Source organism: Ranitomeya variabilis, chromosome 1, assembly GCF_051348905.1.
Source record: "Ranitomeya variabilis isolate aRanVar5 chromosome 1, aRanVar5.hap1, whole genome shotgun sequence".
In the NCBI taxonomy this organism is placed as follows: domain Eukaryota; kingdom Metazoa; phylum Chordata; class Amphibia; order Anura; family Dendrobatidae; genus Ranitomeya; species Ranitomeya variabilis.
This window is the reverse complement of record NC_135232.1, coordinates 692220957-692248845: the sequence shown is the minus strand read 5'-3', so window position 1 is coordinate 692248845 and position 27889 is coordinate 692220957. Positions and strand designations below refer to the sequence as shown.

The following is a 27889-nucleotide window of genomic DNA, read 5'->3' as shown; positions in this document are numbered from 1 at the left end:
CATATAACTTGTGCGAGGTTTGCCAAGCCAGGAGCCACTCTTACAGAATGGATTTCTAGAGACCCCACTCTGACGTCCATATTTCTTAATAGGGCAAATGAATAGGGGTTATTATTAGTCTAAGATTACACGTGGTGGTTTCTCTCCATGTATGAGGTAATATCAGAACTAAAAAGAATCCTGCCATCTTCATAAAACCAAAACCTTGGATGGCAACTTGATGGATGAACGATCTGTTGGAAGATCGATCTTGAGGTAGCCTAAATAGGTCCACCAGCATCTTCTCTGCCATTATCTTTATAGTATTAAGCTGTCCAACAGGTCTTCCTCTTCGCCTTGTTCCTTCTATTCTTCTGACCATGCTGTCCTTCTCCATTGATATCTCTCTAGGTATGATGTGAACTGTTTTAGATGCATGGAAACACCGCTTACCGTACATTTTCCTGCCTGATCTAGGTCCTAAGACATAGCTAGCCTCTCTATTACTAAGGACCTGGATTAGGTTCACAACTTGTAAACAGCTTTTCCATGCATTTTTAGAGTGTTTCAACAAGTTCTGGTTTTATGAAAATTGCATTGTTGGATTTTTCCATTCTAATGTGTCCTTGCACATGATCCTGTCCATGTGATCTTCTGTCTATCAAGTTATGTTGTCGGAGCACTGAACTGGAGCTGGCCTTAAATGTGCAGAAAGAGACCATGTATAGTAGGGAATTACTAGGCATTTGTTTGTCTCGGGCCATATGGTATTCTAGAGATTATACTAGAATGCCACTTACTATCAGCATAATGACAGGTAATGGTATCATAAAGGTGACAGTGACCTCATTTAGAAGAGTTTCTTCCCACACTGGAAATTTGCATAAAACTCTCCAGGTCGCCTTTCTGGTTGCTCCTCATATCTGACTCCTTCTTTCCTTTGACTACAATCATTTACATAGACTGTTTCAAAGGAGGTGCCAAGGATTAGTAAACCTGGTTGCTTTCTTCCAATAACGGCCCCATAGCCATCCGTGGGTTTTGTATGTTATTGCAGCTCAGCTCCATTAACATAAAAGAGGCTGAGCAGGAATGCCCTAAGCAACCTATGGACAGGTGTGGCACTAAGAAAAGTCATATTTATTAGCCTGTACATCCCCTATTAAAAAAGAAAAATGCCATCATGGTGTCCATTGCTTCGATGACTCGCATAGAGGTGCACCCTGCCAAGAGCCGTCCGATAGCCAATTGTATAAATTATTCAAGACACATATGTCTCTCTCACTCCACCGGTTCCTGTATTGATCCTGAATACAATGTGTGTTTGTTGTTGGCAAGTACTTCAGCTTCTAATGTTGTAATATAATTTCAGAACACTTGGCTTGCATATATATTTTTTTAACCAGTAAAAGACTTTAATAAGGAGGTTGAACAGTCCCCTGGCATGTATTTTCACAGAGAACTGAATGCAAATTTATAGCCACCACTCCAGTGAAATTTATTTTTTGGCTTCCTGCTATCAAGCTCTTGTTCCTTGAGATTTATAGAACCTCAAGAGTTTGGTTAGAACCCATTGGCTTCATCATTGCCATAAAATAATTGTCACCTTTACAGTATGTAGAGCGCTAATTAATGCCTAACTTACTTGAATGTAGTTATCCTTGCGTGGGAACCATGCCAGTTATGTTCAGAGTTTTTTTTTGCTTTTTTTGAGCAGATCCTTTCTAGAATTCTTCTAAAAAACTTGGAAAACACCTAATTTTTCTTTTTTTTTTGCACGGGAAATCCACTTTGCTTTTCATATCAGGAGCTTAAAAAATAATGTTTTTTAAATGTCTCAAACTGTGTATGAACATAGCCTGAGAGACCAAGTAAGACCTTCTCAATGGGATGGTTCAGAAATGATCTTGTTCGTCTGCAAGGATTTTGTGGTTGCTGCTTATATCTGACAGTATTTGAGGTTACCTTGACACAGCGACTCCAAGATGACTACAGAACCACCTCTAACCACTAAACATCATGAAAATATTAAAAGCTCTTACATGACCTATTCACACTCAATGGAATATAAGATTTCCATCTCACGTCAGAGCACTTCAGAGGGCTTAAGCAGGCAGAACGCTTGACATTTATCTCACCATGAACCTCTTCCTATCTGTCTGGAAAACTATTTTTTTCACCATTAGGAGCTCTTAAAATTTTGTTAAACATCATTGTGAGATTTCTAAAGCTCGAGTTGCCGCCTAAGCTCTTGTACTGCATGTATAATCTATACAAGGGCCTCAACTAGAAAATCTAGATAATCATTTGTAGAGATAAAAAAGATAACTGCTGAATATAGTAGGGGATTTTATATCGCACATCTGCCCTTGGAATCCCTTAAGAACTAGTGCAAAGTACCATCTTAGACTTATGATGTGGGCTCCAATGTAAGATCAGTAAGGTGGTGGGTCACAACCTACCATGGGCCACTTTATAATAATGTTGTCTTATATGGTAGAAGGGTTTTCAGACAGCTCAACACCTTTGGCCTCTAGCTGCAGTTTGCTTCTGTGTTTACACTTTAGACAAAATGATGCGTACCTCCTCAAGTCTTCACCAATTTGGCCTTTCTAACCCCTTCCCACCCAAGGATAGCCCCATTTTGTGCTCCCCTCTTTCTCCCTGAACAGCATAACTTTTGTCGTTAGTCATCCTAAGTTTTATCTCCCAAGGGCAGCACCATTGTAGTTTTCTTCTCTGCCAAGACAAGATCCATTTTGGGCTCCTATCTTCAAAACACCAGACCCATTTTGGGTCTCCTATCCTTTTCCTGCCTCCAAGATAGGCACTATTTTGTTTGTTTTTTTTCTCCCAAGAATGTCCCCATTTTATTCTTTCACTTCCTGAAGGACTGCTTCATTTTGAGCTTTGAACGACCCCATTTTTGGCTTTTCTTTTCCTTATAATTGATCCTGATCAAAATAGTTTTTGTTTGTCCAATTTTTCAATATTGTAATGTCAGACATAACATTATGATCAACTGAGTTGTCATTTCCAGTTGTACCGCAATGCTATTTTCTTTATCATTGCCATTCCTCTGAACTTTGTAGTCAACTATTCAACTCTACGAACATGAAAATAATGTTGGCAACCACAATAGTTATGTGTGAATGATAAATCTTTAGATTGATGGCGAAAATTACCAATTTCACTCTGGCATTGCAATGCCACATAACAGAATAATACTATTGCTTGGCATTACTGAAGTATTATAAGCATCAGCTATGCTAGCCCTAGCTGTGATGACTGCCAGTAATTACAAGTTCTGCAATTTTTTTAATTGCAAATTAGCGGAGGCAATCAGTTCCAGCGTTAGTCTTTCCACTCTATGAAAAGCTGATGGCTTCAAATTTATACATAATTTTTTTAAATAATTGAAACCCACCAATTGTGCATTCCACCCAGTGGGGAAAAAAAGTCTAATGGATCAAAGTAAAAGTAGACTACAAATCAATCTTTTGCAAGCCTTCTCTAAAAGCAGAAGAGGCCCCAACATCACTAAGACTGAGTCAAAAAGGCCGAGGACCATTACCATAGTTGAACAAAAAGATTTGCGCTACCCTTGTGTGGCATTCATTCTAGTCCTCCATGGCTGAGCCGAAGATGTTTGCTTCAGAGAAAACCTTTCAAAACTCATGGATACTTTCTGGGCCATAGGGTAAGCCTGGATGCCTCCCAAGCTTCTTTCCCCAGATCCCAATATTACAAAGGGATCAACCCTAGTGACAGAAACTAATTGTCATAAAGGTAAATCGTCCTCTCCATTCATTAGTATTTGTCTACACTATCTTAGTGTTTTAGATTGTGACCTCCACTGTCTAAATTAGGGTTGGACCAACCAAGTTAATGTCAAGCTTATCGGCCCAAATACTTTAGCGAGATATCACCCTGCATTCTCAAATACTTTCACAATGAATTGTGTGCAAAGCCGCCTCTTTCCACACCTACACATCTGTATTGCAGTGAACCGGTCAAGTTTCATGTGACTTTAACCATGGAATGTTGGTAGAACAGGTGTGATTTGTGGATTAGCATATGAAAGAGAAGAGGCTTGGTTCTTGTGGTTTGTCCAATCTGCAAGGAATTTGCAGGGAACCTGTACAGTGGCGGTGCCACACAAATATCCAACTCCCCTTGCTGTTGGGCGTAACTCAAATTTCCAGGCTGCAAAGCAAAATCTGTGCCCCTTATCCCGTCCAGATCCCAATTACCATGTTTCAGTTCTAATATTGGTGTCGTCTTGTAAAGCTGTTGCCACCATCGCAACCCATGTAGGTTTGCCTCTGCTATATAGAGAATTGCGATATATGACCCTGGTGAAAGTGCAATACTGATGAGGCTGAAATTCAACTAAAGGCAGATATAATGTCTTAACTAATCCTGAAAAATGCCCTACAAAGTAATGAAGAAACCCTGATTAAGACGTGTCTGCAACATGTCTGCTCTGGCCTACTTTCTTAATTCTGCTTGGCATACTGCCTTGTAAATTTGCTTCTTCCAAACCTCGACAAGCAGAGGGACTTTGAGTTTGCATGTTGAGTTTTTGTACTTACCGGTAAATGCCTTTTCATCGATTATAAGCAAAAAGGTGACCTGTTTTTTTTGTTTGTTTTTTTTTGTCCTTAAATAGTGTAATAGTGCCTGTTTTGTGCCAGGTATTGCAGCTCGGCTCCATTCCTACAGTTTCACAACTAATCCATGTGTTATGACTAGTGCCAAGTCTTTAAATAGGTTGTCTATTTAAAAAAAAAAAAGAAAACAAAACTTTTTTTTTTGCACCATTTATTATTAAATGGTGCAAAAATATCACAGGCTTGAGTGGTTCAATAACATCTGAGAGGAGCAGTCATTGCTGATCACTGGTGCAACCTGCATGGGGGTTGAGGAGGGTCCCAGCCTAATCCACATATAATTTATTTAATTTTTTTTTTTTTGCAAACAAACCCTTTTAAGGGGACGGAGCATGTCACCCTGGCATTCTCTTTTTGCAGTTAATATATACGGTATTCAGACCTGTGCTGGCATAACTGTGTATCAGTTGGGTATTTTTTATAACTGGCTCACCATTTGTGCCCCCTTCTTGCACACAACAACTTACCTTTCTTAAGAGTCCTATACTTAGCTTGTGTTTTCTTTTATTTTTGTGCAGGATGTTTATATGGTAGCTGCTTATTCAAGAAACAAGATGAGTGTCACATCATGGTTCCTGGTGAGCAGCACCGGCACTCGCCACCGGCTGCCTCGAGAGATGATCTTTGTTGGTCGAGAAGATTGCGAGCTCATGCTTCAGGTAAGTGCTAAATTATCTAGAATTTTTATTTATACTAAAATGGATTTATATCTTGAAAATTGATCAGAATTGAACTCTGTTCACATTAGTATCATGGCTCCTGTTTATAAGTTATCTAATTTCACACTCCGGAAACTTTATGTCAACTTTTTAACACATTTATTCAAAACGCATTCTTCCCTGGCCAATCCAAGAATGCAAGGGAATGGACATGTCAAACGTGATGGCCGTTAGCCCAGTGAGGATTCTGCCAGCAGCTCTCTGATGTGCACGGCCAACTTTACTCCAGACTAAGCAAGTCGGTGCTAGAACAGCAGCAGCCATTGTATATTGTGCCCCCCCCATTATGTTTATACAGATGATGATATTTATTTATTTGATAGGGTGGAGCAGGGATTGAGTCATGTTGATTCTTTTCGTACCTTTTTATAACACCTACGTTGCGAGCGATTGAGAGAAATGTCACGGCATGTGCAGCTCCTCCGGCATTGTACTTATTTCAACACATATCTTGAAGTTGTCGTAAAAATGATCACGGAAAAAGTTGGTAATGAAAAATTATTATAAAATCAACCTCCTCAAGTACAATCTCTATTTCCCAGCATACGCTGTGCTACTCAGTAAACTTAGTGGGATGGGGTACCGTAAATATCATGAGAGCAGGAAATTCACGAGCTCTTGATTGAATGCGGAAGATGGGACGTCAAGTAGAGGTTTAGTAGAGACCACCATGGAAGTCAACCTAAATCCTGAGGATTTCATTGTTTCAAAATCACAGGGTAATTTCGATTGCAGGGATTTAACCCTAAGCTTATATGGTTGTGGAGTGGAACCTATATCATGGGTAGATGTAAAGGAAAAAGCTATGGGTAACAAGGAAGAAAGCCACCCCTTCAGGTGGAATGTTTGAGGGAGAACATGGCACCACACCGATATGTCAGATTAGTAGGGGGCACTCAGATCTTGAGGATCTATAGATTTTTTTTATTTTTTTAGTCTATCCCACGTGCAATATTACAGACAATAGATTTATTATGTGAGTTAGTGACTAAGTACACTGACTAGTTATTATTATACGTAGATTGAGCCAATCATTAACTCAGTGCAAACAATAATTTACTCATTATTCTCATCCTGGTCAAGCAAATGTCCATACAATGTGTGCAAATGAATTAAATTGGTTACATTAGTTTAATTTATCATCACAAATCACCCAACCAGTTCAATGGGGCTTAAAATTCTTCAGGTAAACAGAACCTACCATCAGATTCATGCTGCCCAAACCCCAAGATCTGGTTTTTCTCTGAAACACTACGGCGTATAGTTCTCCCAGCGCTGCTAGAGGTGCTTGACAGGTCTGTGGCTATAGGAGAGACCTGTCAGTCACCACTAGCAGCGCTGGCAAAAGCCGGCCTGAGGCGGAGCTGGACTCGTCTCCTCTCTGGCTATGCTCCGGCCAGATCTTCTAGCTATATTTTCTCTTAAACAAATATACCTGGCTACATTTGTACAGCCAGGCTCTAATTTGATGCCGCTCGTGGTTACGACTGACCGATTGCCTTTACATTGATGGAGGTCCTGAAAGAGTGCATTTTGCTTTCTTAATGGTTAATTCATATGGCGGTATAGCAGCCCTACTGTCTTGAAATTTTTCTGTAAATCCAGGTTGGCCATAGGTCTCATGATATGAACTAACAGCACTTTAGTAGTGATGAGCGAATGTGCCCAGATAACGTCTTAACCGAGCATGCTCGGGTGTTATCGGAGTATCTTGGGAGTGCGCGTATATTATATGGTGCAGGTAGTTTGGGCCAGGAGACCTGTCGTGCCGTTTAGCTCATAGACTGTCCCATAGTTGAAAAGAGGATTTGTAAAGCAAACATCCCCTTTAAGTAGTATGACTTTGTGGTGTTGCGTTTTGTGTTATATTGACCTATCAGGTTTGGCTTGTGTCTCTTGCATTCCTCTGGTCTTGAGATCTAGGAGGCTGAGTCACAGAAGTCTATTATAAGTCACATAGAAACCATCAGATGACATGCTTATATTGTTGTAATAGCATATATTGTGAGATGGATTGCTCACAGACTGCTCGTGCCTGCCTCAGATTTCCATGTATTAGGTTAATCGTCCTTTGTGACAAAGGCCAGTGGGGTTATTTATTAACCATAGTGAGAACATAGACTCTGCTAAAAAAGATGACCGCCTATAGTAGTAATCTCCTGTGGCTCCCATAGAATACTGTTTTGTCAGAATCTTAGCTTTGGGAATCATTTATCAAAACTGTCCTATTTGCCATAAATTTAGTTGTTTTTTTTTAACCTGGTGTAAATGCCGCTCTTCTCCAAAATCCGGCATTGTTTTTCTTTTGTTCCTACGTTGCTCCCCTATTTTTTGCATATAAATCTAGTCTTGTTAGTCAAGTGGGATGCTCACCACCTCTTTTCTGTGGGCGTGTTCTTTAAAACCACACCCTGTTTGATAAAAAAATGACGTGTGTGTGTATATACATACACATATATACTGTATAATAATAATAATTTTTATTTATATAGCGCCAACATATTCCGCAGCGCTTTACAAATTATAGAGGGGACTTGTACAGACAATAGACATTACAGCATAACAGAAATCACAGTTCAAAATAGATACCAGGAGGAATGAGGGCCCTGCTCACAAGCTTACAAACTATGAGGAAAAGGGAAGACACGAGAGGTGGATGGTAACAATTGCTTTAGTTATATGGACCAGCCATAGTGTAAGGCTTGGGTGTTCATGTAAAGCTGCATGAACCAGTTAACAGCCTAAGTATGTAGCAGTACAGACACAGAGTGCTATTAACTGCATAAAGTGTATGAGAACACGATGCAAGGAACCTGATTATGTGTTTTTTTTTTGTTTGTTTTTTTAATAGGCCACACAGGGATAGTTAGGTTAATGCGTTGAGGCGGTAGGCCAGTCTGAACAAATGCGTTTTTAGGGCACGCTTAAAACTGTGGGGATTGGGGATTAATCGTATTAACCTAGGTAATGCATTCCAAAGAATCGGCGCAGCACGTGTAAAGTCTTGGAGACGGGAGTGGGAGGTTCTGATTATTGAGGATGCTAACCTGAGGTCATTAGCGGAGCGGAGGGCACGGGTAGGGTGGTAGACTGAGACCAGAGAGGAGATGTAGGGTGGTGCTGAGCCATGGAGTGCTTTGTGGATGAGGGTAGTAGTTTTGTACTGGATTCTGGAGTGGATGGGTAGCCAGTGTAATGACTGGCACAAGGTAGAGGCATCGGTGTAACGGTTGGTGAGGAATATGATCCTGGCAGCAGCATTCAGGACAGATTGGAGCGGGGAGAGTTTGGTAAGAGGGAGGCCAATTAGTAGAGAGTTACAATAGTCCAGACGGGAATGAATAAGAGAAACAGTAAGAGTTTTTGCAGAGTCGAAAGTAAGAAAAGGGCGAATTCTAGAAATGTTTTTGAGATGCAGATAAGAAGGACGAGCCAGTGATCGGATGTGGGGGGTGAATGAAAGCTCGGAATCAAGGATGACCCCAAGGCAGCGGGCATGTTGCTTTGGAGTAATGATTGAACCGCACACGGAGATGGCAATGTCAGGCAAAGGTAGGTTAGTAGAGGGAGAGAACACGAGGAGTTCAGTTTTTGACAGGTTCAGTTTCAGATAGAGGGAGGACATGATGTTAGAGACAGCGGTAAGACAATCACTGGTGTTTTCTAAGAAGGTCGGAGTGAAAGCAGGAGAAGAGGCTGTATAATTGGGTGTCATCAGCATAGAGATGGTACTGGAACCCAAATCTACTGATTGTTTGTCCAATAGGGGCAGTATACAAAGAGAAGAGGAGGGGTCCTAGGACTGATCCTTGAGGAACCCCAACAGTAAGGGGAAGGTGAGAGGAGGAGGAATCAGCAAAACATACAGTGAAGGATCGGTCAGAGAGATAGGAGGAGAACCAAGAGAGAACGGTGTCCTTGATGCCGATGGAGCGGAGCATAGTGAGGAGGAGCTGATGATCCACAGTGTCGAATGCTGCGGAAAGATCCAATAGAATTAGCATGGAGTAGTGACCATTAGATTTAGCTGTTAGTAGGTCATTAGAGACTTTAGTGAGGGCAGTTTCAGTAGAGTGTAAAGAGCGGAAGCCAGATTGAAGAGGGTCGAGAAGAGAGTTATCTGAGAGATAGCGGGTAAGACGGGAGTGGACCAGGCATTCCAGGAGTTTAGAGATGAAGGGAAGATTAGAGACAGGTCTATAATTAGCGGCACAGTTTTGGTCGAGGGAGGGTTTTTTAAGTAATGGATGTATGATGGCATGCTTAATATATAACACACACACACACACACACACACACACACACACACACACACACACACACACACACACACACACACACACACACGACATACATATGTATGTGTAGCGCCCCCACTGCCGCAGGGCCGAGGGGTACCCGGTACCGGGCCTCTGAGTCTCTGTTCTGGGGTTGTCACGGTGGCTAGACCCGGTCCGTGACCCTGCTGAGGGGCGTACAATGAAGGTGGAGGTATGGTGATGATGTTATGATGTGGTGCAGGTCGCAGTACATAACGAGGACACCAGGTTGCAGTCTCTTTACCTCTTTACTGAAGGCTTCAGGATCCTCAGTCCGGAATACGGTTAACCGGGCTGCGCAAGTCCGGCCGGTCCGATGGCACCTCCAGAGTTCCCTTTGCAGGTGGAAATCTGTGCCTACCTTCTAGCGCTTGTGTGTTGTGGTCCTCCCCTGCTGTGCTTACGGGATAGTCCCCACAACTGTTGTGTCTGTTTCTGAAGTTCCCTCACAACTCGATTATGATGTTCTGCTTCGTCCCCCAGATGATATGGCTAGGACGCACCCGTATGACGGGTAGGCTCGGAGTTCTTCCGGGACCCTAGAGTCGCCCCTCTCCAAATATTGCCCCCTATGTCTTCTTAGGTGATTTGAGTGAGACAGCCCGCCTATAACTGACTGTCCTGCCGTAGGTTTGAAGTAAGGCCTGGAGCTCAATACTTCATCGGCGTTCCGGCCACCGGCTACGCGCCTCAGTAGGATGTTGCCTCGTCTTACAGCACGACTCCTACTGGTGTTTCTCCTTGTTGCGTTGATCTCGTTTCTCACTCAGCACAATAAACCTCGCTTCTTGTCCTTTCTTGGGGTACCGCCGCGATGAAGCGCAGGCGCGGTCCCGTAACGTTCTCTCTGTTCGCTAGGCCTCTGTCAGGATCCCACCCCTGACAGGGACCCCCCTGAATCTTCCCCTGCAACACCCTCTGCCACAGGATGTTGCCTGGTTCCAACCCAGTCAGCTTCTAACTAACTTCCTATCCAACCCCCAGTTTTACCAGATTGTGAGGAGTGGCCTAATACATAGCACCCTTAGCTCCCCCTGGAGGCCAGACTGTGAAGTGTATTGGTGTCTGTGATACCTGGTCAGGTGAACTCCTTCAGTGCCATCAGACGTACCATAGCCCCCCTTAGCGGCGGAGCATCAGTACTGCAACGACCAGGACTCTGGGGCGCTGCATATGTGTGTGTGTATGTATATATATATATATATATATATATATATATATATATATATATATATATATATATATATATAATTATACATACGCACATGCACATACGCACGCACATGCATACATACATACAGTAGAAGAGGATGCCATATCTCAGAAACGGAGAGGCGCAGAAAGAGAAGAAGAACAGCCCCATATTCAGGAGAACAGCAGCATTTACATCCCGTAAAAAAAAAATGACATAGTATGGCAAGTGACGCATCCTCTTCAAAAGTAAAAATTTGAGACATTTCATCCTCACCTGAGAAGGAACATTCACCCTTAGGTATGATTCGCATAAACGCCACCCTTTTTTGGATAGTCTTCAGGGGTCTGAACCATGAAAGATCAGGACTGTTGGCGGATATGAACTGTGCAATCTATTGTCCTGTATTAAGGAGCTCAGGTTCTCCTCTAGGTTTACACTTATGACAAAACTTGCCTAAACATATCATCTAAAGTGTGAAAATCTAGTTTAGCAACAGATTTGGACTTATTAGGATTAACACAAGCAATGGGATACCTTTAACCCCTTAATGCCCTATTCCCATTCGTATAGCACAGTTTGCAGTTTGGGACTGGCTCCACAGAGCACTAGGGACCTTATTGTGACTGTGTAAATAATAAAGTGCCCTATCTTTCACTGCTCCTTATAAATGAGCTCATGTTAATAATCGTATACTGAGGAAAGATAATATCGAAGGTTTTCAGGTATTGTACCAGCTTGCCGTTCCCCTTGCAGGTATAGCAATTATTGTAGTAATCCACAGGATAAATGACCTCACCACTGCCATTGTACCCTGCCCTTTGTATACGTTCCAGGACTGTACAGCTGCCAGGTTCTTATTTGCATCATTGCCCTGACAAGGCCGGTGATGTCATCAGTAAGAGTCTGGATAAACAAGAATGTGCAGCCAAGAGAACTTTATGATTAACCACTGAGTGTCGGCGACAGACATGATCAGTCAGGGCCCGACCTGTAGCAATAAGCGGATAAATGCCTGAGCCATTGGACGGGACACGATTACCTTCCATTATCATGTATTCCTGGAAAGACCCTTTAAGAAGTACCTGTCAGCTCTCCTCACTTGTCTTTTGCTAAAAAATATTAAATATTATGAGATATACCTTAGTTGTTTTTATATGTTAGAAATTCAGCGTTGTACCAGTCCTCTGTTATTCCTTCATGAATGCCCCCCCCCCCAAAATAAATAAATAATTTTTTTGCAGATTTCACAATACAATGTGCATTTGGACCTGATGAGGCTGGTGTACTTATTTTGAAAATCCATGTCATATTGGCTATATATATATATATATATATATATATATATATATATATATATATATATATATATATATATATATATATATATATACCAAAGAGGATGGCTGTTCTGCTCTCTGTTCCGCTTGCGGTTCCGTCCTGCTCTCGCTCTGCGGTTCTGCCCTCTGCGATTCTGTTCTGCTCTTGCTCTGCAATTTGCAGTTCTGCCCTGCTCCGCTCCTTGTGGCTCTGCTCCGCTCTCGTTCCGCACCTCGCGGGTCTTTGTTCTGCAGTCTGAACAGGTCCCTACCTGTTCCGATATATTTCTCATACCTGTCCGTGTTCCTGTCCTCCTTCAATCTGTCCCTGTTCCTCCAGTGTGAAGAGGTCCCTACCTGTCTCCATATACTACGCATACCTGTCTATGTTCCTGACTTTCCCATACTGGTTCCAGTCCCGTTAGCTGTGCCTATTTGCCAGTGTCTCAGCCGTGCCCGCCTGCCTGTCAGTGTTCCGTCCCCCGGAGGGATCAGCCGCCACAGCCTGACACCATCCTGGAGTGGTACCTGGCAGCTACCTGCCGCACAAGCCTGACCTCACCACTAGAGGCTCCAGTGACACTACTACTTAGTCACACCCCTTCCAGGGTAGTCTGATTTGTGGCACAGTGGGGCCACACACCCCACGCTCGCGCAATCCAGACAGGGCGCGAGCGTTACACACATAAGGTCCAGCATCTATTTAATAATGTATGCTGTTCACATTGTACATTTTGGGGACAGATCCCCCTTTCATTGAGGTGTTTCCCTACGTTGTCTAAAACTGTTGGCACTGAATGGACATTATATAGGGTCGCTCGCTGTGATAGAAACACTCAGTTGTTTCTCTGCCTTGAGATGTATGAATAGACACCCAGGAATAAAATAATTCTGTTTCTGAGACTTGTTGTTTTACAGGAATTTAAAGTATGTCCTAAGACAGTCACATCAAGGGAGCTGACAGTAATTGTGTCATATTCCAAGTGTGTTGAAATTCAGTGCCCAAACAACGATCACGGGGTCTGCAACTTAAAGGGGACCTGTCATCAGGTGTAATGTGTCCTTTTTTTTAAATTGTATTTTATTCCCACTGCTTCCCTGATTAATCTGATGTTTGTCTTTTAAAAGCCTTCTGTACAGTTCCAGAGATATGATCTTTTCTGTTTAGTGCAAATTTTTAATTCTTTGCCAGAGGGGCGTGACTCACAGGATCCTCTGGGGTGTGTCTTTAAGCTGCTCTGCATATTTACTGTGAGCCATGCCTCCTAGCAGTTAGCACTTCATAAAAAGGCCCATATCTCTGGAACTGTACGGCGGATTTTAAAGAAACAAAAAACGGCATACTCTGAGGAGAACCGGGAATAAAAATAAGAGCAAAAATGGCCATTTTTCACCTGGTCACCAATCCTCTTAATCTAGATCATCCCCAAGTACAAGATTTGAAATGACACATCTAATGCTAATTTCTACGTTTCTGAGCAGCGAGGGATCAAGACTTCCTCTTTAGGGGCTGATTCAGACATCGGCTTTTCTTGTATAGCCCTCGTACCTGTAATGGTGAATGGGGTTGTATATAGGTCCTTGACTTTTCACTGACCCATGCAAAATCACGGTGACGTGTTTGATATTGTTCCAAGAGTCAGACTATGCATCTCTATGGCTATCTTCTTTTTCATAATTTTTTTTGCTGTGTTTTTATAATGCAAATTTTTCACTGCGTCTTACAGTACCAGCAAACACTGGTTTTATTTTCTTGGCTGATTTGGAAAACTGCTGCATTTTTTTTTAAATGCAGCATGTCCCTTCTTTCAGCTTATTTGCAGAATTTTTCACCCATAGGAAACAATGGGTAAGTGCAAACAATCACAGGTATCTGTGTTTTTGGTGCCAAAACCTAGAGAAGATAAATCATGATTTTTTTTTTGGGTAGCACTAAACTTTATCAACATGCACAAGAGACGCAGCAGCAAAAATTCAGCAAAACCTGCTTTTTATAAGCAACTTCTTTACTGTCAAGAGCAGGTTTTGCAAGCGGAAAATTATCAGCAAAAATTCAGCGTGTGAACATAGCCTATGGATCCATGAAAAAATTGGGCAGCACTCGGATGACATTTGGGCGTGGTCTGATTTTCACGAACTGCTACATAGGAAAATAATAGATTTTCACGTACAGGAAAAACTGATGACATGAGGACCAAACTCTGACAATCGAGTAAAAAAAAAATCCTCTGTTTATCTCATACAAAAAAAAATAACAGATGTTTGAATAAGGCTATGTTCACGCGTTGCGCTTTTACTGCGTTTTTTTTCCCGCAGGCAAAATCTGCTCTCTAGGTTTTTTGTTGTCTCTGGTGCATGTTGATAAAGTTTAGTGGGCCCCCCAAAAAGCATGATTTAACTTCCATAGGTCTTTGCACCAAAAACGCAGCAAAACCTCATCATTTTTTTTTTTTGCTACCTTTTTGCTCTTACCTTTTTGCTGTGGGCAAAAAAAATGCTGCAAATATGCAGAAAAAGCGCTGAAAGAAAAATGACATGCTGGCGTTTTTAATAAAGTGCAGCAGTTTTCCAAATCGGTCAGGAAAATAAAACCAGTGTGTGCACGAGATTTCTGAAATCTCATAGACTTTACTACAGGAAAGATATATATCTTGGTACCGTGATATCCAGTAGATAGAAAAATATTTAGAATTGAGAGTCCTCAGTGGTTGATACCTTTTAATGGCTAACTGAAAAGATGGTAACAAATTGCAAGCTTTCGAGACTACACAGGTCTCTTCATCAGGCATAGACTAATACAAATTCTGAAGAATCACATATTTATACACAACACAGCACAGGACTGTCATTATGGGAGAGTGATAAGTGATAAACAGTTGTGTCCATAAATATTGGAACAGTTCATAGATAAGGAGTGTGAATGTTTTGTTGTCCTCTGATTGGGGTCTGGTTCTGTTATGATGACCCCACATGGTCTGAAGTGCAAATTCCTTAATTGATGTAAAAAGACATAAATCCATACGACACATTCATTCCTGCACTAAGTGTGTCAAAGGTTGTCATCAGTTTATATTCCCAGATTCTCCTGTCTCTCTGAGATTTGAAGTTACCTTTCAATACAAGTAATTTCAGGTCTGTGGTGCTGTGATCAAGGATACAAAAATGTTTGGCCACAGGTAGATCTTTTTTTTTTTAGTCTCTTTTCTCTTATTGTGTGGTGGTTCCTGCAGCTGTTTGAGAGGATAGGGCGCTTCTGACAATGATACTTCTTTGATTTGGGGGCTGCCTAAAACATGGTAGTGGGGGGTCTGGAAAAATGGATTGTAAGCGGGCATCTTTTGGTAGTAAAGGTCGTAATTTCCGTGCAGCTCCCCTTAGCACCTCCAGATTTGGCAACTACTAGAGGCACCCGATTATTTTCTTCTTTAGCTTTGTAATGTAGCAGGTGATTCCTTGATATTCTGATGGCTCTTGTAATTTGGTTTTGAATTGTTCTTGGATGGTAGCCCTGATTCAAAAAGTTGACAGCCTATGAACAAGGGTGGTGCTGTTTCTTTTGGAAAACTTTTCTTATAATGGTAGATCACTCATTCCATTTCACTTTGGCCGACTCCTTGACATTGGTACTGTCAAAAATGCCGTTGGGAAAATGTATCATTTATTATTCTTTTGTGGCATTTTTCAGCTGTAGCTTGTGCCAAAAATGTGCAAATGAGAAGTGCTGCCACCAAGCAACCACCGCATTTCCCGACAGCAAAGTAAACTGATGGCCCTGATGCAAACACATTAAAAAAAGTGAAATCTGCCAGAAAAAAAAATGTAAAAAAAAAAGAAAAAAGGCAAACTACGCCCCCCCAAAAACTGCCAACATTCATGATTAATTTCCCCCATTGTGTAACGTTCACCAGTGCACAGTGAGCAGAGGTGGACTTGTCTTTACGGTCGGTAGGGCCTGCAGTCTGTGGGTTAAGAAGCTTTTTTGTTTGATTTGCATCAGTGGGAATAATAGGATTAGAGATTAATTTCTGAGATTCATTAGACTTTACGTTTTTCTACAAATCTTTGTTGAATGTTCGTTGTCTGCAGAGAATTATAGATCTGTGTCTTCTTAGTCCCGCAGTGTGGATAAACAGCACGCCGTCATCAACTATGACAGCGAAAAAGACGAGCATCGTGTGAAGGACCTCGGGAGCCTGAATGGGGTAGGTTCATGATTACATGCTAAATTGTGAACTTTGCAACAGTTTAAGTAAACTTTTCACCAGATTATACTGATCATACAAAACCATTGTTTTTTTGTTTTTTTATAATATTTCACATTTTGTACTTATTTTTTTTTATTATTATTAAAGTCCCCATATAAATCCCCTATAAATCCTGCTGTAGCTGCCCCTTATTTTCTGATTTTATTATTAGGGTTTAATATCTCTAAAAACCTATGGATTAAAACAGTCCCACGGTCGACTTTTCTTCAATGATAGATTGGGTCAAAATGGGTGTACAAAGTTACATAAAAAAAACAAAAACAACAAATTGTCCGGTATTACAACTTGGCTCCAATCAAGTGAGGCTGAGCTGCAATACCACACACAACCTGAGTACAGATGTGGCGCTGTTTAAAAAATAAAAAAGGAGCAGAGTGTTTTCTAATCCTGTGCAAGCCTTTAACCACTACACAGTGTAGCACAGGTGAGCACGACTAGACGTAACCAATTTTCTCTTTAAAGGGAGCCAGTCGGTAAGTTCATGCTGCGCGGGTCACATTAAACCAGAGCCAGGTTTGATTGCAGCAGAGTATGTTTTCTTCTGCTCTGCTGTGGTCTTTCTTAGCTTGACAAGGTGGTCGGGGGCAAAAGACAAAGTTGTGACTAACATTGTTAGTCCCCATCTCTTCTACAGTTGATTTGACAGACCTCTCCCATGTGTGTAGATAGCGAGAGACTTACTTATTAATCAACTGGATTGGAGCAGAAAGAAGTTGGCTGGGTTGGCATTGAATTAATTCGGTATCTCCCCATAGTCCCCAGCTAGCTTTACAAACTATAGGAAGTGACCAGACTAGTCCCGTGCGCTTCCCCCGGCCAGGTTTTCCCCACACCACTCTCGTTGATGACAGATGGCACTCTCTCAACTGGAGCAAGGAAGGAGAACCTGGAAGGGGACTTCACCGGACTGGTCAGATCTCTCCCTATCGTCCCCGGCCGCATCGAGCTCCGACTAGTGATGAAGCGAGCATGCTCGGGTGCTAACCCAGTGACTTCGGCCTGCTCGAATAATATGTTCAACTCCCCGCGGCTGCATGTCTAGCGGCTGTTCAACATCTGCAACACATGCAGGGGGTTACCTGTTTTAGTCATTGCCCGCATGTGTTGCAGCTGTTGAAAAGCCATGAGACATGCAGCCGCGGGGACTCGAACATATTATTCGAGCACGCCGAAGTCACTCGGTTAGCATCCGAGCATGCACAGATAACACCTTATCCCAGCACGTTCGCTCATCACTAGCTCTCATTCATTCTGCCTGTGGTTCGAGCAGCATGACTCTAGTAGTAACAGGTTTCTTTTAACACTACAAACAAAATTACATGTTTAGAATTAAGTACAGCATGGTTTTGCCACAGCAGAAAATAGTCCCTAGTAAATGATATCCCGGCTTGGAGATTGGGTATAAATATGCAATGTTGTGAACAAAAATAGTAGCCTTAATCTGTGTCTTGTAATGGAAAAGTCTCTGCCATGGTATTATTGTCTGGCCGGGCGTATTAAAACTCCAAACAGCTGCGCGAGGTCCAGACAGTCATATTCACTAGTGCAGTGCCTGGTACCAATGTTTTTAACTCCTTCCCATCAGCAGCCAATTTTTGATTTTATAATTTTGTTTTTATTTTCCCTTCCCCTTCTTCCAAGGGCAGTAACTTAGTGTATTGTAGTATATAGTAAAATCACAGTCTCCTGTGAAGCCCAGCCTGTGACTTGCCTTCATAAGAGTTGGTGCTCCTCAAGAGCGCCACACCTTAAATGCCGCAGTCAGAGATGGACAGCGGCATTTACAGGGTTAGAGGCAGATACGGTCTGTGTAATACAGCTGGCACCTGCTAGGTGTGGTGTGGACTCAGTTCTGGTGTTCCTGTTCCCATCTTGCTCTGTTCATGTACGTTGGTTGTCAGGAAGAGGGTAAAGAGAATCTGTCACCAGGTTTACACCACATTAGGGCAGCTTAAAGGGGTTTTCACACAAACAAATTACATTTTAATTAATAGATCTTGGTATAATAAGTTCCACAATTGGATGTGTATAAATAAAATGTTCCTGTGCTGAGATAATCTTATAAATGTGCCCCTGCTGTGTACTGTGTAATGGCCGTGTCTGACCGTACAGGGACATGGTCTGATCGTGCCACAGCTCCTGGGCAGGGAGGGAAGCAAAATAATATACAGACATTACAGCAGGGGATCACGGCTTATTCTTTTTGTGAGGAAAATCATTTCCCTGCCTGTTTTGAAGCAATGTTTTATCTCACAGAATCAGCTGCAAACCTATGCTGTTCTGTCTATATACTCTCTTTTGCCTCCCCCTCTGCCTAGGAGCTGTGGCATGATCAGACCATGTTCCTGTACGGTCAGACACGGCCATTACACAGTACACAGCAGGGACACATTTATAAGATTATCTCAGCACAGGAACATTTTATTTATACACATCCAATTGTGGAAATTTATACCAAGATCTGTTGATTAAAATTAACTTTGTTATAGGGAAACCCCTTTAAAATTGGGCCCGATACGCTGATTTTAGCAGTCACTAACTGGGCATTTTGCTAAACTTTTCATAAAATCACTGTTTTATCTGCTGCAGCTCTTCTAGTCTTCTCAGTGTTTAGATTTCTCTAACCTCACCGGCAAAATTGATTGGCAGCTTTTCCTGCATAAAGAAGACTAGAAGAGCTGCAGCAGATAAGTTATTTTATCAAAACTTTATCAAGAAGCCCAGTTAGTGACTGCTAAGATCAGCGCATCAGTGCAGAAGAAGAAAGCTGACACTCAAGGGTGGGAAGGCGGAATAGCCAGAGCTGATGACTTTCAAGGATGTGATGTCAGCGCTACAGACTGTTTGTCTTTTTAAAACAAACTGTCTGAGGACCAAGGTTTTCTGAAAGCAGAAAATCTCTTTAAGTATGGATAAGACAGATAACCCCGAGATGGCTTGTTGTTTAACTTGCTACCAATTTTTCATTAATAAAGCCATTTCTGCCTTCTCTTTACAGACATTTGTGAATGACGTGAGGATACCGGACCAGAAATACATAACTCTTAAACTCAACGATGTCATTCGCTTTGGCTACGATATCCTTTAGTAAATTCTTGCACTAACAGCTGGGTTTATGGCTCCGCTCTTTCTGTTGGCAGGCGGTTTGTGCAAGGTCACAGTAAAGCAGATTAGAGACTCCGCAGCCACGTGAGTCAGGAGAATTTCTGAGAGCTTTTCTGATTTCTGCAGGAATGCATTAAGATCAGGATGGAGTCCTAGATACAGAATGAACCTACATTACCATAAATAGGGGGCTGTATGACTATCGATCTAATGCATCTAGTACTATAGATAAAGCAATGACTAGTGTATTGTCTACAGCTCCTAGGCAGACCTATGTGTCTCCATGATAAAGGACTACAAACTCTATGTAAGAAACAAAATATAATCATAAACCCTTCTGTAGCTAAATAAGTCAAAAGCAAAAGTGCATTTAAATAACTCAGGCTTCTTAGTAAACACTGTTTTTGATCAAAATGGCATAAAAGCCAACCTAACATCAGCAAGGTGACCTTGTTCGGAACGGTCCTACACTGTCTAATATTAAAAACCTTACCATGTGTAGAGTTGACCTCAATGTGTATAAGGGCAGACCAAGGACCAGGTCCCAAACTGTGGACACCAGCCATGGGAAGCTATTTAAATGTAATATCCAGCTCGAAGGGAGGCAATAACCTGGCTTGCACAAAATGCAAACATGCAAAAAAGAAACACAAAAAAATTGAGCTTGGTTTTAAGTTGGTGTACATGCAGCACATAAACGCATGTTCACATGGTAAGGTTTTTAATATTAGACCGTGTAGGACCATCCCGAACAAGGTCACCTTGCCGATGGTGGGATGGCTTTTAAGCTTTTCTTTAAATCAAAAGCAGTATTACTAAGAACCCTGTGTTATTTAAATACACTTTTGCTTTTTTTCTTATTTAGGTAAAGCAGGGTTTATGATCAATTTGTTTCTTGAAGGTTTTGTCTGTTTAATGGCCAATGTGAACATGCGTTTATGTGCTGCACGTATACTATGTTAAACCCAAGCTCAATTTTTTTAAATATTTTTACAAACTCTATGTAGTATGATCCTTCAGTCATGTCACCTTTTTTTATAACTTCAGTGGGATTTCAAGAAATAGGAGGTGGATGAAATGGAGTATAACTGCAGGATCAGACTACACTGGGTTGTTTGTAGTCTATAATCATGGAGACACACAGTTATGCTTAGGATCTTTAGGTGAAGGGTAATGAACATTTTTTACAAAGCGGCTTCACTTTTTTTTTCACTAAGATATTGCATTTCTTCTCGGGGGAGTACTGTAACATACAGAGGGACAATACAATATTGCCAATGGCTCCTTTATATTGAACTTTAGCAGGACGTTGTGTGCTGCCATATCTGCTCTGTGCACATGACTTTACCTTGTGCAAGAGATATAACATGATGACAGATGCACTTTTACCAGCAATGCTTCCATGGTTTGACAGCAGGTTCTTACCTATCCCATGTACATTGATTTACATCTATGTATAGACTCCACAACGGTGAAAGAAAGAGGCCTAAATTGTAGGAATACGGACTGGTATTAATCCACTTCCTCTTACAATGTGACCAACTGAGTCTGCTGGAAATGGCAAAGACAATGCCCAGATTAGGGAAAGAGAGATTGATCCATGCCTCAGTGTCTCCTTCCAGTGTTTTTGTCTGTATGTTGGTTTCTGGGGTGTTGGCCAGTCATCATTAATGGATGAGTCCTGGTGTTGACGGTTTTTCCTTATCTATCTCAATACATTTTAATATGTACGTGTTGGAACAGATTCAGCATAAGGTCCCAGAGGAGGCATTAAAGGTCAGTAATTACATAAGTAATCTTAGTATGAAAGAACTTAACCAAGTCTGAAAACTTTTTCTATCAACTGGTTAGATTGGGATAAGAAAACTAGTGCTGAACTATGTAAATCTGAGGAGTTATGAAACCAATGCATAGAGTCCTCCATAACTGTTAGATAGCTGTTACTTGAACCGTTATCACTCCGTCTCCTCTGTACACGGGAACATTTGGCTCAGCCGAGCACTGTGTTTTTTTTTTTTTATGAGACGGGAATCTGGCGGGGGCTGATCTCCAGGAGAAGTAAAGGATAAGCCATTGGAAATCGAACATGGTGGATCCTTCTCTCCTCTGACATCATCTGTTGGGGAAGAGTCTGTAGGCCCCCATACACATTAGACTGTTGGCCGATTCTGCCAATAACAGCAGGTTAACTTGACTTAAGTTTAATGTGTATGGGTGTCATGTAAATTGATGAAGGACTGATGATCATTAGGAAAGACCTATTCTTGGTCATCTTCACCCAACATCTCACAGACTGATAGTTTTATAAATGATTTGAAAGATGTAATATCTTTTATCTCCAGCACGAAAAATACACCAGCCAACTTCAGATGAGTTTAAAGTCGGCAGTATCATCAAGACCAGAGCATGTCAAGGACCAACTACCCCAAGTGGATTCAACGCCAGGGAAACAGGAGAAGGCTGACAAGAAAGCGCAACAGAGTGGTACGTCTTATATCTTTACTTATGTTTGCCCTTTTGGATAGTTTGTGCACCTAACGTCTATCTCCTAACATATACTCTAATCTACACAGACAATATCACCACAATCTGCACTAGGGTTGCACTTGCACTGGCCGACAATCGGGAACAAACGCTCCTAGAAACATTCGCTTTCCAATAATCGTGCAGTGTAAACAGGCTCGATCATTGGGTTAAACTATCTTTTGACTTGCTTAAAAATTCTCATTCTTAGCAGCACATCAACCTGTATAAACAGCACATGTGCTGCTGAGAACAATGACAATCTATGTGCACAGAACGATCTTATTAACAATCGTTTTGTGTGCTGGAAAGTGTGGTCAACCTGTGTCAACAGGCTATTCAATGCCTTGTGTGTGAATGTCTTCTATGTAGCTGATCTATGGTCAATTAATGGCTGCTGACCGCAAACCTAAATGATCCCAAATGTGTCAAGCATACCATAAATGCAGACATAAAGGGGTCCTCTGCAATATACGTAATTTGCAAATTTGTAATTAAAGGGATAAGAGGGGAAAAAAGGCAACACCAGGGCATAAAAGCAAAATATATATACACACACATACATACACACACACACACACAATCAAACACACACACACACACACACACACGTGCGCACACACACACCTCTTATGTCCGGGAGTTAGCTAAAAATATTACAGGGTACATCCATAAACAACTAAATATGCTTTAATTTCCTCATATATTCTAAAATTAAAATCTTCCAAGATAGTAGATGCATGGGGGGAAGGGCAAGGGGTTGTTGTGGTTATGTGTCTTCGCCAAATGAATGGGATCGTAGATAAAGACCCCTATAAAAAATATGCCCTACATCTGTTAACACAATTATTATAACATGTGATGTCTATGTAGCCATAGCCTTTGCTGTTCCTACCCCAACCCACTTACCTTTAAAGAGGTCAAAAGGAGCCAGGTTTGCCTCTAATTTTATTCCTGATGCTCACCTGAATATTCAGCTTTATGTTTCAATTAAATCCACCATACGGTTCCAGAGATAGGGGCATTATTATTTAGAGCTAATTTTTTTATCGTCTTTACCAAGTAGGCATGGCTCACAGGATAATAATGCAAAACAGCCTAAGGACACGCCCCAGAGGAGCCATACCACCTTGTAAAGCCCATAAAACGTAGCACCAAATAAAAAGTACTGTATCTAAGGAACCTTATGGTTTATTTTTTAAAACAAAGGGGATCAGCAGTAATACAATAAGTAAAAAAAAAAAGCCCACTTATGAACCGGTGAGAGGTCCTTTTTAAGCTGCAGACACCATTATTGTTGTTTGGGCACTGAGATTGACCAGACTGGAAGGTAAAGGCGGTTAAGTTTTGACTGCCATTGCAGTTCAGCTTGAAGTAAATGGAGCTGAGCTGCAATACTGCACACAACCTATGGTTAGGTGTGTCGTGCTGTTTTTGGAAGAAGGCAGCCATGTTTTTGTAATCCTTTAACATGTGTTTGAAAAATTGGACAACATTTATGTGGAATATCTTGCAAGTTAATACCACTGTTACTTTTTGGCATAGTCTAGCATGTGCACTACAATTTGGGATGCTGGGAATACGGTAACTTACCATCATCTTGGCTGATGCAAGAAGGGTGTCTAATAACTCCATCAGTACAGCCCATCCTGAACTAGAACACCCATTTTTTTGGTGGGTATTACAAAAATACATCCCTTTTTTGAAAAGTGATAAGCCTAAATTTCCCAAATTCTGGACAGTCCTGCAAATTTGTGACTGTTGGCAACTATGTGATGGATTGTCTTTAGATTTTTGAGGTGTTATCATACCGGTAGTTCAGGATACATATACAAAAAAATCTTTTGGCACAGACTTTAATTTTTCCATCATTGAATGATAAGCAGCCATTATCAGGAAATCACACCAAAATGTTTCTTAGGTGGCCCAAAGTGAACCCCTACATTCTATATAGTGGTCTAGTATCAGATTGTGTCCATGCGAGTCTTTATAATATATGTGTATGCAGGTGACAGACATTCAGAACAATCTGACCATATTATATAACCTGATGACTTTATTTCCTTAGAATCTTCTATCTATCGCACACCTCTTTATGGTCAGCCATCTTGGTGGGGAGATGATGATGATAATAACATGCATGAGCAACATGAAGGTCGGAGGCCAGAAGATCACTATTCTGGTAAGGAAGTATTTTATAACAGTTGGCATAGCATGAGTTGCCAGTGCTGGGCAAGGCAAGTATTGTGTCCTCTAACCCATTAATAGACTGAGTGACAAAGTCTCCTGAGTGATCCCTTTAGAAAGTACTATTGCTTTCTCAGAGTCCAAATAAGTCGTAATGATGCTCCTGACTGCCCTTTCTAAGAATAACATTATCACCTTTTTGAACCCCCCCCACAAAACAATAAAGTTTACAGTTGCCTAATCTGAATGACCTCCTGCTCACATTTACTATCTTAATGTCAAGGCAACAGGGGTATTGAGTCAAATATCACTGGCCACGCATCAAAGATGGACCCTCTTACGTGCTGTAGCATTGATGGATGTGGTTTAATAATTGCGTTGGACTGTTAACTCTCCCACTTCTTTTTTTACTTGACCACTTTTCTTAATCCCTGCTTTGTAAATAACTACATAGCTTGTTATCTTGAGTCATGAAAGGTTTTATTTTTTACGTATTGGGTCTTTTCCAAAATATACCGTAGCTGGGTGCTTTCCACACCCTCAGTCCTTCTGTAGCAGAAAACTCATTCATCAGACAGATTATATTGAAGGGGATTTCCAATAGAAAATTTCTCTTTCATATCAATCAATACGTGTGGTAATTGCAGCATTAGAATCAGTTGCCAAAAAGCAGAGGAATCTACAGTGGAGATCCATTTCCTCTGGCCCCATAAATGTGCACAGGATAAAGAGCCCTGAGCTAGCTCTGTTTCATTCATACACAAAGCAGATGCATACCTCAACACCTGATGGGCATAATGAAACTGCGGAGTTCAAGTCAGGAGTTCCGCGGAAAGCATTTAATTGACTTGACTGTGTTATACAAGATAAAGTTCATCTGCTGCAGAACATCTTTCTATAAAACAAAGGCACGACAGTTATTGATTGGTTGCTTGAAGCCCTGAGGTTCTGCAACAGTGGCACTCAAAGTATCTACTAGCTAATGGTCAGCTGATTGTGCCCGTTGTTGGGATCATTGTTGGTTTCAGCCAATAGTTATATTTTATGCCTAGGTTCACATTTATTACACTGGTTCACTTTGGTGTATGTTCTCATATACAGTTTTTTTGCTTCTCAGCAATATGTTCTTTTGATCTGTGAAATTTGGTTTGTAAAACCAAAGTTTCTTTCTCCCATTTACTGCTGGTGACTAGGAAAGAAATCCAATAAACAAAAGCTTTGCTGTCTGCCCATAACGCCAGGCTTCCTTTATTTTATTTGTTGGGAGGATTACTGCTGTTTGGTCCTACTTAATACATGGCATAATTTGAGGTTGTGATGCCCCTTTAGGTGGTCAGCACACTGTCGAATGTGCTTTCGGGTGTCCTGACTTTCCTGACAGCACATGTTGGGGAAAACAATGATTTGGCAAGTTGAATTTCAATATCTCAACATGTCCTAGTCTGAAAAGAGATAAGCCGCCACCAGAGGCTGTAAGCAAGGGAGTAGAAGTTGGAGAGGTACCAGACTCCTGCTCATACTTGGCGCCCCAAGACCTCTTCCAGATAAGAAAGCACTAGTATTATACATGCCCTGTTACAGATTTTGTATTGGGCTCAGGAATTTCATGTTACATCTCTGGGTGATGTTTAGTGATTCAGGCCTCCAATTGGGCAAAAATAGCATTCTATATATTTTTCTGACAATTTGCAAATTTACGTTAGATGTAAGATACCCTACACCATACCCCTCTTATTCACATGGAACCACTGGAAGTCCAGCAGACTTGAGATATTTTTCTCTAGATGCATTGCATTGTACCTCCTCACCAGTTCCCATTCCCAGTTCCTTGAGAGTAGTTTTTTCAGCATCATTTATGGTTAAAATTGCAAATTGCTTGCAGAAACCTAAAAAGTTGTAATTTGTTTTTCTGTAAAAATCCTCTTTGTTCTCAATAACGAAGAGAATTTTTAAGGTTCTTGTTTATTGCTCCTTGACCAGGTAACCTCTCCAGTGTACCAGCAGTGGCTGGTTTCCAAGGCAAGGAGGGCAGCTCTTTAATAATGCTCTTTACAGAAGCCCTAAAGAGCTTGTATCCTGGTGAGATCGCCGAATCTGGTCAGCTACCGTCTCCTTGTGCTTTTCTGATACTGCAGAGGCAAAGTTGGGTGTGTTTGCAGCATCTGAGAGCACATGGTTCAGACCAGTGATTCAACCATGCCACTGATCCAAACTGTCAATCAGTCAGAAGAGCCCTGCTCTTTCCAGGAAGCCAGAAAAATCTGGGAGATTGAACGCTCCTGAAGATCAATGTTTTACATAATCTTTTAAACTAACCATAGTCCTATGATGCATTTTGACTTCTATCATCTAACAGAAAAAAATTCTTTCTTACATCAGCAAATTTTTGTTGGAAATGCTTTTTTTATTTACATACCGTTACTTTGCTATTACGTTTTAGATCGGCCAAAAGAATTATCTCAACATGAAGAAGAAATGAACGACCGCTTAGGATACAGAGATCCTACTGACCAATCGCTCTACTCATTCCGAAGAGAACCCAGCTACTTTGAAATTCCTACAAAAGACTTTCAGCAACCAGCCAAATCTCCAGAAACCCAAGTCCATGAAATCCCTACTAAAGATACAGATACCATTACACCCCCTGTTATGCAGAGCCATGCCTCTTTCACCATTGAGTTTGATGACTGTCGACCTGGAAGGATAAAGATTAAGGACCATGTCACTAAGTTCTCTATGAGACAGAGGAAGGCAGTAGGGAAAGAAATGGGCCCAAATGAAATGATATCTGTTGAAAATAAAGTAGCTGACTGGTTGGTTCAAAATGATCCAAGCTTAATAAGAAGGCCATCTCCTGGGGAAGATGTCTACAGTACGAAAAGTGACCTTCCCATTCACAATAGGATTCTCAAAGGTAAGTTGGATAACTGAAATGATGTGACGTAGGGCATGTGGGCACGGTTCTATTCCATATGGATTTTTATTTAGTTTGTGTCTACAGGTTAAAGCTGGTCCTCACCCAAGAATGAAGATTCGGATCACCTTCCTAGTCCTGTCTCTAAATATCATGACTATGGCAGAGTGTCCTGTTGGTTCATACATTTGACTTCAGACATGGGGCATGTGACCTGGCAGCCACTCCCTATCTACTCCTAATCTTATTGAGTCACCTCTGTGACTTCACTGTGCCACTTACCTTGAAAACAGATTTTGTAAGCTCATGCGGCTTGACCTCTTAGCTCCGCCAGTCCAGCTGGTAGATGACGTAGTAGCTAGTACAGTGGGGGAAATAAGTATTTGAACCCTTGCTGATTTTGTAAGTTTGCCCACTGACAAAGACATGAACAGTCTATAATTTTAAGGGTAGGTTAATTTTAAAATTGAGAGAGAATATCAAAAATAAAATCCAGAAAATTAGATTGTATAAATTATATAAATGTATTTGCATTTTGCAGTGAGAAATAAGTATTTGATCCCCTACCAACCATTAAGAGTTCTAGCTCCTACAGACCAGTTAGACTCGTCTCAACTCGTTACCTGCATTTAAAGACAGCTGTCTTACATGGTCACCTTTTATAAAAGACTCCTGTCCACAGACTCAAAATCAG

The 27889-nt window shown here is 41.3% G+C and overlaps 1 protein-coding gene across 4 annotated transcripts in view; it reads left to right on the top strand.

Moving 5' to 3' along the window:
* CEP170B (centrosomal protein 170B) overlaps positions 1 to 27889 on the top strand; it is a 97912-nt gene that overhangs the window by 15959 nt on the left and 54064 nt on the right. For all 4 annotated transcript variants that reach the window (XM_077266365.1, XM_077266356.1, XM_077266348.1 and 1 more), the window contains exons 2-8: positions 5171 to 5311; positions 16314 to 16403; positions 19465 to 19545; positions 21291 to 21347; positions 21914 to 22055; positions 24163 to 24276; positions 26722 to 27195. In XM_077266365.1, coding sequence (XP_077122480.1) covers positions 5180 to 5311; positions 16314 to 16403; positions 19465 to 19545; positions 21291 to 21347; positions 21914 to 22055; positions 24163 to 24276; positions 26722 to 27195 — 1090 coding nt within the window. In that variant the 5' untranslated portion in view covers positions 5171 to 5179. The remainder of the gene's footprint in view (positions 1 to 5170; positions 5312 to 16313; positions 16404 to 19464; positions 19546 to 21290; positions 21348 to 21913; positions 22056 to 24162; positions 24277 to 26721; positions 27196 to 27889) is intronic.